General features: G+C 38.5%; 1 protein-coding gene across 1 annotated transcript in view; it reads right to left on the bottom strand.

The window, feature by feature from the left end:
* Positions 1-3,162: 3,162 nt before the first annotated feature.
* The window catches only part of OR6B1 (olfactory receptor family 6 subfamily B member 1), a 104,620-nt gene continuing 95,915 nt past the window's right edge, over positions 3,163-11,867 (bottom strand). Inside the window, exon 4 of the mRNA XM_082400489.1 lies at positions 3,163-11,640. Coding sequence (XP_082256615.1) covers positions 10,680-11,640 — 961 coding nt within the window. The 3' untranslated portion in view covers positions 3,163-10,679. The remainder of the gene's footprint in view (positions 11,641-11,867) is intronic.

Raw genomic sequence — 11,867 nt, 5'->3', positions numbered from 1 at the left:
AATGGCAGAATACACATTCTTTTCAGGTGCACATAGAACCTTCTCCAAGATAGATCTCATGCTAGGCCACAAAATACATCTCAACAAATTTAAGAAAATAGACTATACTCTAAAGCTATAGTAACCAAAACATCAAGGTACTGGTACATAAATCAATGAAACAGAATAGAGAGCCCAGAAATAAACCCACAAAGTAATGGTCAATTAATATACAAAAAAGGAGACAAGAATATATGGAGAAAAGACAGTCTTCAATAAGTGGTACTGGGAAAACTGGATAGCTACATGTAAAAGAATAAGATTTGAATATTTCCTCATTCCACATACAAAAATAAACTCAAATTGGATTAAAGTTCTAAATTTAAGACCTGAAACCATAAAACTCCTAGAAGAGAACATAGGCAGAACACTCTTTGACATAAATCACAGCAATATTTTTTGTAGATCTGCCTCCTAATCCAAAAGAGATAAAAGCAAAAATAAGGAAATGAGACCTCATTAAATTTAAAAGCTTTTGCACAGCCATGGAAACCACTGAGAAAATAAAAATGCATCTACTGATGGGAGAAAATATTTGCAAATGATATGACCAATAAGGGGTTAATATCCAAAATATAAAAACAGCTCATATAACTTGGTATCAAAAAACCCAAACAACCCAATTAAAAATCGGGCAGAAGCCTGAACAGACATTTTTCCAAAGAAGATATAAAGATGACCAACAGGCACATGAAAAGATACTCAACACTGCTAATCATCAGAGAAATGCAAATCAAAACAACAGATATCACCTCATACCTGTCAAAATGGCCATGATCAAATAGGAAACAAATGACAAGTGTTGGCAAATATGTGGAGAAAAAGGAATCCTTGTTGTATACCATTGGTGGGATTGTAAATTGGTGCAGCCACTATGCAAAACAGTATGGAGCTTCCTCAGAAAACTAAAAATAGAACAACCATATGACCAGAAGAAAATGAAAACTAATTCAAAAAGATACATGCACCCAAATGATCATAGCAGCATTATTTATAATAGCCAAGATACAGAAGCAATGTCAGTGTCCATCAAAAGATGAATGGATAAAGAAGATGTGGTACATATATACAATGGAATAGTACTCAACCACAAAAAAAAAGAATGGAATTCTGCCATTTGCAACAATGTGGATAAACGTACAGAGTATTATGCTTAGTGAAATAAGTCAGACAGAGAAAGACAAATACACTGTGTTGTCACTTATATGTAGAATCTAAAAAATAAAACAAATGAACGTGTATAACAAAATTAAGACAGACTCACAGATACAGAGAACAAACTAGTGGTTACCACTGTGGAGAGGGAAGTGGGGGAGGGGCAAGATAGGGGAATGGGATTAAGAGATACAAACTACTATGTATAAAATAAATAAGCAACAAGGATATATTATTGTACAGCACAGGGAAATATAACCACTATGTTGTAATAACTTTAAATGGAGTATAATCTATAAAAACACTGAACCACTATGTTTTACACCTAAAACTAGTATAGTGAGCCAACTATACTTCAGTTTTAAAAAAGTTATATCTGCTCACATAAAGACTACATGATCTCACTGATACATGGAATCTAAAATAGCCAAATTCATAGAAGCAGAGAGTAGAATGGTGTTTGACAGGGCTGATGGAAGGGGCAAGGGGGATGATCAAAGTGTACAAAGTTTCAGTTATGCAAGAAAAATAAGTTCTGAAGATCTACTACAGAACAGAGTGCTTAGAGCTAACAATACTGCATTGTATACTTAAAATTCTTCTAATAGGATAGATTTATACTAAGTGCTCTTACTAAAAAATAACAATAATTAATAATAACAACAAAAAGGGGGTGGGAGGAAACATTGGGAGGTGATGGTTATTATGTCATGGCCTTGATGGTGGTGATATACTTACAGGTGTACACAGCCCCAGATGCATCAAGTTGAGTATATTAAATACACACAGCTTTTACATGTCAATTATACCTCAATAAAGCAATTTTTATAAAAGATACATCTGCTGGTGGTGTGGTTATTTGATGAGAATAAGAGAAAGGAAATAGGGCTACTGGTTGAAGGGATATGACAGTACATTCTTGTGAGAGATTCTGATGGCTTAGAGATGAATGATGGCAACAGTGATGAGGGGTATAGGCCATCAAGGAACATAGTAAGGGATGGACTGAAGTGGAGAGCAAGGAAAATGAGAACAAAGATAATAACTGGTAATAACTGGAGAAAATGAGTCAGTTTTATTTTTAAGAGTTACGACGATATTAAAGTGATTAATTTGAACATCCTGAGTTTTAGAAGCTGACACTACAGCTTCTCTTTCCACAAATCCAGTGTTTTTTTCTGCTCAGCGACAGCAACAGCTTCCCATTTCTGTTTTTTGCAGCATGCTACATGCTCGCTGATGATTTAAAAAGCTACTAGATCTGCTGAGTAAGCATTATGATTGTAGCATCATCTAAAGCAAATACTCAGAGCCAGGTCTTTCTTGAGTCTGTTAGTAATAGCCACAGAATTGTGTACATCTTTAGGATTCTTCTCATAAGGAAACTTTTCAAGACATTTACAGTAGTATTAGAGAAATACCCTGTATAAACTTCTTAGTTCCTTTCCTTTTACTCAGAAGCACAAACTCTCCCTTAATTCAGTTCAGGTTAGATTAACACTGTTAATCAGGCATCAACTACATGCCAGGGGCCGTGTTAGACTCTAGGGAGACAAAGATGAATAAGACAAGTTCCTGTTCCTTTGATATCAGGAAAGAGAATGCAGGACAGCTGATAGTGCCTCAGACAGAAAGGGGAGGTAAGGTTCCTGAAAGAGGCGATACCTAAATTGAGTTAAAAGAATGAAAAAACAAAAACAACCCAATCACATAACTGGAGATGGCAGGATGTTTTAAGCTCAGGAAATAGCCTGAACAAGACAGGGATGCCTGAAACAGCATGTTGTGCTTATAAACTACAAGAAGTTTGAGACCAAAAGTGTCAGGTGGGAACATCTGACACTGATGCTGGAGAAGGAGGTGCCGAGGTGGGAAGCATGGGCAGGAACACAGCAGAGAGCTTTACGACCCAGCTAAGGACCTCGTCTTCGTAGGTGGTGAAGAGAAACAATGAAGTGTTTTAAAGAGGAGTGTGACAGGAGCACAGTAGCATTTTCATTTAGGGGGGAGTTATTTTATCTTGGAAACAGGCAATACAGCATTTATTAAGCAGAAAAACAGTAGACAATATGAGGTAAGTAAGAAAAGGAAAAGGAGGACCAGAGGGAGGAGGACGAGACACAAAAATCTGGCAGTGCATCCACTCCTAGACAAACACTTCTTCTATTTTGCATCTGTATCTCTAGATTTTCTTCTTTTTAGATTATTATTGTCCACATGGCCTCAGCCCACCATGGGGACATTTCAGTGTCTCAGACTAATCATGAATCAAAAGAGAAACACTCCAAATGTCAAATATGTTTTATGTAGAGTTATAATAACTGCTTTAGTATGCTCTCAGTTCTGAGCCCTACCGTTACCATGACAACCTTCACAGCAAAAGGCAAGGTTGATGAAGTTGTTCTGATCTAGAAGCTTTGCCTCGTTATTTGATGCTTTAGATTTTTTAATACCAAATAAACCACATCCTTTGTGCATACTCTGTTATACATTAGAAACATTAATTTACCTAAATTTCATATTTCAATATAACTTGTTTACCCTATGTATACACTTATGGGGTCATAACCAGCCCAATCCACAGAGGCTTCTGGGCCTCAGAAGAATCTGTCAATAAACAAAAGGGAAAAAGGAAAATCATACTTTGCCATTCATTGTTATTCTGCCTTGGTGTAATATCACTAGTACAGAATGTAGGAAGCAGGTTAAAGAAATAGCTGCCTAGTTCTCTCAAACTATATTGGGCTATTAAACCTTCATTTGATTAATATTTGACCCATCTACTCTCATTTCTGCAGCCTGAAAATTATTAATGCTTCCTCCTTTTATCTCTTTTCATAAAAGTATACATATGCCATATATTCGTGTATTTTATGAGATCACACTGTACATCATTTTTGTAATTGCTTATTTGCAAACTATTTTTTACCCAATAGTATACTACGAGCCACTTGCCATGTCATTTTTTTTAGCTACAATATTTTCCATCACAAGGACATTTTTCTCTATCCAACTATATTTTTTAACATGCTGGGGTTTTCTTTATTCATTTTTTTCTATTATAAACAATATTGCAATGAGCATCTCCTTAATTATTCCCACATGTATGCATTTCCTTAGTATAAATGTCTAAATTGGAATTATTATACTACAAGTTTTACTTTACTCCGAGCATTATTAGCCTTCTCCACATAACATGCCACTCTAATTCTCACTACAAGCGGCTAAACTCAGTATGTGTTTTGCCTATAAAACTTTGTCCCAAACAGAAATAAAAATAATCCTTTACTGAACACTTACTCTGTGCTGAACACTAAATTAATTACTTTACCTGTATTCACTTATCTTCAAACCAATGCAATGGAGTAGGTACAGTTATTAGCCTCATTTTACAAATGAGGAAACTGAGGCACAGAAAGATTAAACTTGCCCAAGTTTACACAGCAGGAACTAGTTTCAAAGTAGGTAGTGTGGCCCCAGAACCTGTGCTTTTCAGTCACTGAACTTTATTTGTCATGACTAGCTACTTCTCATCATTCAGGCTTTGTGTAAAATGTTACCTCCTTATAGGCCTTCCTAGACCACTGTTACTAAAGTATTTCATCATCAAAAAGTCTACAAATAATAAATACTGGAGAGGGTGTGAAGAAAAAGGAACCCTCCTACACTGTTAGTGGGAATGTAAATTGGTGCAGCCACTATGGAGAACAGTATTGAGGTTTCTTAAAAAACTAAAAATAGAGCTACTATACAATCCAGCAATTCCACTCATGGGTATATACCTGGAGAAAACCATAGTTCAAAAAGATACATGCACCCCAGTGCTCACTGCAGCACTATTTACAAGAGCCAAGACATGGAAACAATCTAAATGTCTATCAACAGATGAATGGGTAAAGAAAATGTGGTATATATACACGATGGAATATTACTCAGCCATAAGAAAGAATGAAATAATGCCATTTGCAGCAACATGGATGGACCTAGAGATTATCATACTAAGTGAAGTAAGTCAGACAGAGAAAGACAAATATATGATGCTGCTTATATGTGGAATCTAAAAAAAAATGATACAAATGAACTTATATGCAAAATAGAACAGACCCACAGACATAGAAAACAAACTTATGGTTACCAAAGGGGAAAGGAAGGGTGGGAGATAAATTAGGAGTTTGGGATTAACACATACACACTACTATACATAAAATATATAACCAACAAGGACCTTACTGTATAGCACAGGTAACTATACTCAATATTTTATAATAACCTATAATAGAAAATAATCTGAAAAAAAAGATATATATGTACGTATAACTGAATCACTTTTCTGTACACCTGAAACTAACACAACATTGTAAATCAATTACACTTCAATAAAAGAATAAAATAAAATAAACTATTTCCTAGCCACATGCTATTATCATGTTGCTTATTTACCACTTGCCCTGCCTCGCCCCACTGCCCCACATCTAGTCTCCAACAAATAAATAATGAACATGTGCCAACATTCATTTAACCTGTTAGTAAGAAGCAGGAAGACAAAATAAATTGTCCCAACAGCATTAAGGAACAGAACTTTACACAGTCAGCCAGGAAAGGAATACCAACATAAGATTACTGAATTAGATATAAGCCTGGTGAACTTTTCACAGCCCAATAAACCAAATCAACTTTGGTTCAACTTTTCTAAAGAGGCTGAAGAATTATAACATCTTGTCAATGTCTGCAGGTTAACCGATAACTATATAGGGCTTTAAATTCTGCACCTTTGTCTGTTGTAAATTGTTGGTCAAATGTACGGCAACATTCCCCAAGAAAGCTCCATTAGTATCAAAAAGGCTTATTAAAAAAGGCTTTGGCATAATATCAAAAGTCAAGAAATTGTCATTCTGCCTTTTTTCCAAGTTTGAAAACATTTTTTAAAAAAAGAACAAGAGCTCTATTCTTCCTATACAGAGAGGATTGCTTATTGGCTTGTCATCTTGGACCTGGAGCTCAATGTAGCACCCATGAGAATTGGGTTGTCTCCATTTAGCAATAGAGGGGAGTGATGGGGGAGGATTTTTTTGGTAAGCATGAGCATCTTAGAAAGTTTATCTTAGGAAATAAGGTATATGGGGGTTCTAGGCAACCAAAATGGAGTAACGTAGTGGGCATTTGCAGTTCTGGGCAGCCAAACTCAAATTGCTCCCTTGTCTTGATAACAAAAAGATTTCTTTTTGTTATCAAGGCAGATTTCTTTTTGTTATCAAGACAGATTTCTTCTGTCTGGAATGATCTTTGCCCAGTTAGTCACACGTCTTGCTCCTTCAGCTTCTTCACATATTGCTCCAATGTCACTTCCTCAGTGAGGATTTTCTGGAACCTCGTATTTAAAATTTCAAATCTTGGGCTTCCCTGGTGGCACAGTGGTTAAGAGTCTGCTTGCCAATGCAGGGGACACGGGTTCGAGCCCTGGTCCGGGAGGATCCCACATGCCGCAGAGTGGCTAGGCCTGTGCGCCACAACTACTGAGCCTGCGCTCTAGAGCCCGTGACCCACAACTACTGAGGATCGCGCACCTGGAGCCCATGCTCCGCTACGGGAGAGGCCACCACAGTGAGAAGACTGTGCACCACAACAAAGACCCAACACAGCCAAAAATAAATAAATAAAATTTCAAATCTTGGTGGGGGGCTGGTGGTGGGATGAATTGGGAGATTGGGATTGACATATATACACCAATATGTATAAAACAGATAAAAGTTCAATGGCCCACAATTTTTACTTAATGTATTACATGAAATTTTCCCCATGACAATAAATATCCTTCTACAATATGAAACAAAAAAATAAAATAAAGTAAAATTTCAAATCTCCACCAGCACTTTCCAGTACTCTTCCATACACTGTTTTCCCCATAGCACTCTTGCCACCTGAATTGGTATACATATTTGTTTCCTAGGGCTACTGTTGTTACAGTATTAACTAATTTGTTAATTAATTAAAACTAATTTGTTAATTACAACAAACTTGATAGCTTAAAACCACAGGTTTATTTTCTTACAATGATGGCGGTCAGAGGTCCAAAATCTGGTGCCTCCTTTGAAAGTTCTAGGGCAGAATCTTTCCCTGCCTTTTCCAGTTGTTGGCGGCTCCAAGCATTCCTTGGTTTATGGCATCATAACTCCAGTCTCTGCCTCCATCTATCTTCACATGGCCTTTCCCTCAGTCTTCTCCCCTTCTCTCTCTTAGAGAAACATGTCATTGGATTTAGGGTCCACCCAGATAATCCAGGATGATCTTATTTAGATATCTTTAATTTAATTACATTTCAAAGACGCTTTTTTCCAAATAAATTCATAATCACAAGTTCCAAGTTGAGGATGTGGACATATATTTTGGGAACCACCATTCAACCCACTACATTATGTATGTATGTATGTATGTATGTATTATAAATGTACAAATATATTGTCTGCTATCTGTTCCTACCTACGAGGGTGACAAGTTTTTGTGTTTTGTTATTGTTATATCCCTATCACTTGTGCCTAGTACATAGTAGATACTCAATAAATACTAGTTGAATGAGCTAATTAATATAGTCCCCTTAAAAATATACTGCGTGTAGGGCTTCCCTGGTGGCGCAGTGGTTGAGAATCTGCCTGCCAATGCAGGGGACACGGGTTCGAGCCCTGGTCTGGGAAGATCCCACATGCCGCAGAGCAGCTAGGCCCGTGAGCCACAATTACTGAGCCTGCGCGTCTGGAGCCTGTGCTCCGCAACAAGAGAAGCCGTGATAGTGAGAGGCCCGTGCATTGCGATGAAGAGTGGCCCCCACTTGCCGCAACTGGAGAAAGCCCTTGCACAGAAACGAAGACCCAGCACAGCCATATAGAAATAAATAAATAAATAAATAAATAAATAAATAAATAAATAAACTGCATGTATAAGTAATATTTTTTTATTTGATGAAGCTTCTTATAAGCTTGGTTGATTATATCTAAATCCTGAGGGATTAGTCTCAGGGTAAACTGCTAAAACTGACTACCAGAGTTTATATTATGGTTACCTAAACCCACGCAGGCTGGGTCAAAACTTGTCACTTGCTTTATGCATCTCACCTTACAAATAGCTCTCTTCTGTGTGCATTTATCCATTACACTGCTATTAAACATCTTCTCTCTGCTGAGGCTGATTCCCATATTGGTCTGATCTGTACCGTCTACTTTTCGGAGGCCATGCATTTAGATATTCTTCTCACAAAGAGGTCAAGGCTACATTTTGCTGATTCCCATCTGCTCTTTGAAACACAATAGAATTTATGAAGAAATTCTACTTCCACGCTCTCTCTCATTCAGACACTTCTGAAAATAATAAAGAAACAAGCATCCCCTTCCATCGGGAGTCTCCCAGCTTATATACATGAAGCTCAGGCAGTGTGGACAGTTTCAGACAGGTTGAGGGCACAACCTTCCCCACCAGTTTCCTCATGTAAACCCTAACCAACCTTCAGTTTGCTTAGGTCTCACACTGGTCCAGATTTTTAACAATCAAGATCTTTTGCATCATGCCAGGTGATCTTCAAGACCACTGCGTAAAGGAAGCAGAGTAAGCATTATTATTCCTATTTTACACGTGAGGAATCTTGTTCAGAGAGTTTAGATGGTTTGCTCCAGCTCACATGACAAAAATATATCTGGGACTAAAACTCAGATTGTCAGCAACCAGTTGGTTGTTTACACCCCTCATTTACTGATTCCTGCTAAAGATGTCTTTGCCTGTTTTTCCATGTACACATTTCAGAGCCCTATATGACTTTACTGTTATGTTTTGATTCATCTGAATTATCTCAAAAATAATCACTTATCTTTATATGTTTGGGTTTTAAATGGAAATACGTTTATAACCACTTTTTTGTGTATGAAGGGACCAAAATATGTTCTAGGAGCAAACATTGAATCATTTCCATTATGAGAATCATTTCCTTTTGTATCTTTATTCTCTAAAGAGGTTTGCATTTTACCTTTGTTTCTTTCTTTCCTGAGGAGTATACTTCATGTGTCCATTTTTATTTTATTAACAGTTCTCTAGATATAGTAATTGATGATTCCAACCACATCCCTGTACAATTGGCTTCCACACTAGGCTTGCTAAAGGAGCATGTTTTCTCTCTGGGGAGACCCCATGAGCTAAGAAAGGACCTAGTGCTTTGAGTTAGCAGATCTGGGTTTTGACCTCTGTTCCCCACTGTCTGTGATTATTCATTATTTACTTCCTTCTGTTCTGGAAGTTTGTAAAATGCAGCAAAGAGCCCACCTAATGCCTCTTACTTCAAAAGAAAGAGAAAACATTCTTGAAAGTATTGTTTGTGAAAGAGGATGCAAATTATAAAAGCCATTCTATTTTAAACTGCTCTAATGGAAGACTTAAATTCCTACTGACGTCAGCATGTTACATTGAATACAACTTAAAGTATAGCTCCCTTTGCCATTGTCAGAACTACCAATCAAGAGTGGGCATATCCATGTGCCCTTCTGCAGGTGTGTGGGTTCATTTTATGAAAAAGGTAAGGCGTACATGGGTAGGGTGTCAGATAAACAAGTAGGAGAGTTGAGAGACACTGTGGTATAGGACGAAAATCTGTCAATTCCTAAGACTGGGTTAGTGATTTGTATATGAGGTGAGGGAGTGAGCCCAGAGGAAGTAAAAGAAAACTGAAGAGGAATGAGGGAACACTGAGATCAGAAGAAAAGAGGACTGTGAGGGCAAGCTTCCTTTAGCAAATAATATATGAGATGATATTTATTTATTTATCAGCTATTATGTGCTCATCCACTAGAGGATACAAATAAACATACTGTGACATCTAGGAGGCAAATATGAAATTCAACACAAAACAACTGAATAAGTTATATAAGAAGACAAAATATCACTGAAAAAGGTACAGTTCACTTACGGATAACAGAAAGCACTCCAGCTGTTTGAGGCAGAAAGGTACTTAATACAGGGAAATGGGTGCTTACAAAAAGTGCTGAAAGGCGTAGAGGAACAGTCTCTAGTCTCTGCCACCAAGATTGACTCCTGGCATAATATCCAGAATGGATTGTTAAAGCAGCTGCTACCTCTGTCTCAGTCAGGAAACTGAGAAGTCAGGAAGCTGTCACCAAATCTGTTTCCCCCAAGTGTTTAATGCTTGCTAGATAAAACAGCTAATTCATATGCTGCCATCTCTCTCTCCCACTTAACTCAGGAATTTACTCACAGTCGTAGAAACCCCATTTTGGATCAGAGCCAAAGAGAATTCTCTATTCAAGGGGTATGCCCTTAGAACACAGACTGATGCAGACCTCAGGACACAGCCAAGAGCCCGTGGTTAATGTGGATGTGGTGATGTCACATTAACGTGAGTAATATCCAGGTGAGGCATTAAAGGAGAAAGGATGGAGGACGGAATAGCAGGCACCAAATCAAATTACTTCTTTCTAATCAATTGTAACAGACTAGCCAGATCGGATGGCCTGGCAATAAGCCAGTTTCTTCAGAGCCTCTCTGACCTCTCGGTTCCTTAGACAATAAATGAAAGGGTTAAGCGCAGGGGTAACAATGGCATAGAAGATGGAAATAACTTTGTTCATGTTGAAGGCATGAATGGCTTGGGACCAGACATACATGAAAATAGTAGCTGAATAGAAGATGGTGACCACCACGAGGTGGGAGGCACAAGTAGGAAACGCCTCCTGCTTTCCTGTGGGCATGCGTAGGATGGTGGCCAGAATGCATCCATAGGACAGGACAGTGAGAGAGAGGGGCAAGAGGAAGATGGCCAGTGCCAGGACAAAGTCCACCGATTCAGCTGTGGACATGTCTGTGCAGGAGAGGCTAAGTACTGGAGAGATATCACAGAAGAAATGATTGATGACATTGGGGCCACAGAAGCTGAGGCAAGAGATGAAGTAGATCTTAGCCAAGGAGATGCCAAAGCCATTGGTCCAGGAACCAAGAGGCAGGAGGAAGCAGAGCCCATGGCTCATAATGGTGGGGTAGCGCAGTGGGCGGCAGATGGCCACATAACAGCCGTAGGCCACGGCAGCCAGGAGCACACATTCTGTGCACATGAGTGCAATGAAGAAGTAAAGTTGTATCATACAGTGCGTGAAGGAGATGCTGCTGCTCACGGACCAAAAACTAAACAGCACCGTGGGTACAGTGACAGAGAGGTACCAGGTCTCCAAGAAGGACAGCTTGGCCAGGAAGAAGTACACGGGCTTGTGCAGCGGCCGGTTCTGCTGCACCAACAGGATGATGATCACCTTTTCAGCCACTGTCAGAATATAGGCCACGAGGAACATGAGGAACACTGTTGCACGCACACCCCAGTTCCCAGGAAACGCCACCAGAATGAACCTGGTGACCCGTGTCTGGTTCTCCACTTCCATATTGGAGACACAGGGCTTAACTCTCCTGGGGGAAAAAAATCACTTGGTCAGACTTCCATCTTTTGCCTTCTCTGACTAGTAATAACAGTAACAGATATCATGTTTTAATAGTATATTATAGGCTAGATCATACACTGAGTACATTATGCACATAATGTAATTTGATTCTCACACAGCCTCTTTATACATGTTATTATACCCATCTTAGTAATGAAGAAACTGAGCTTTGGAAAGGTATTAAGTTACTTAACC

This window comes from Balaenoptera borealis, assembly GCF_965194805.1.
Source record: "Balaenoptera borealis genome assembly, chromosome: 7".
NCBI classification, from domain to species: Eukaryota; Metazoa; Chordata; class Mammalia; order Artiodactyla; family Balaenopteridae; genus Balaenoptera; species Balaenoptera borealis.
Note: the sequence above shows the minus strand (reverse complement) of the source record. Positions and strands in the feature narration are given on the sequence as shown.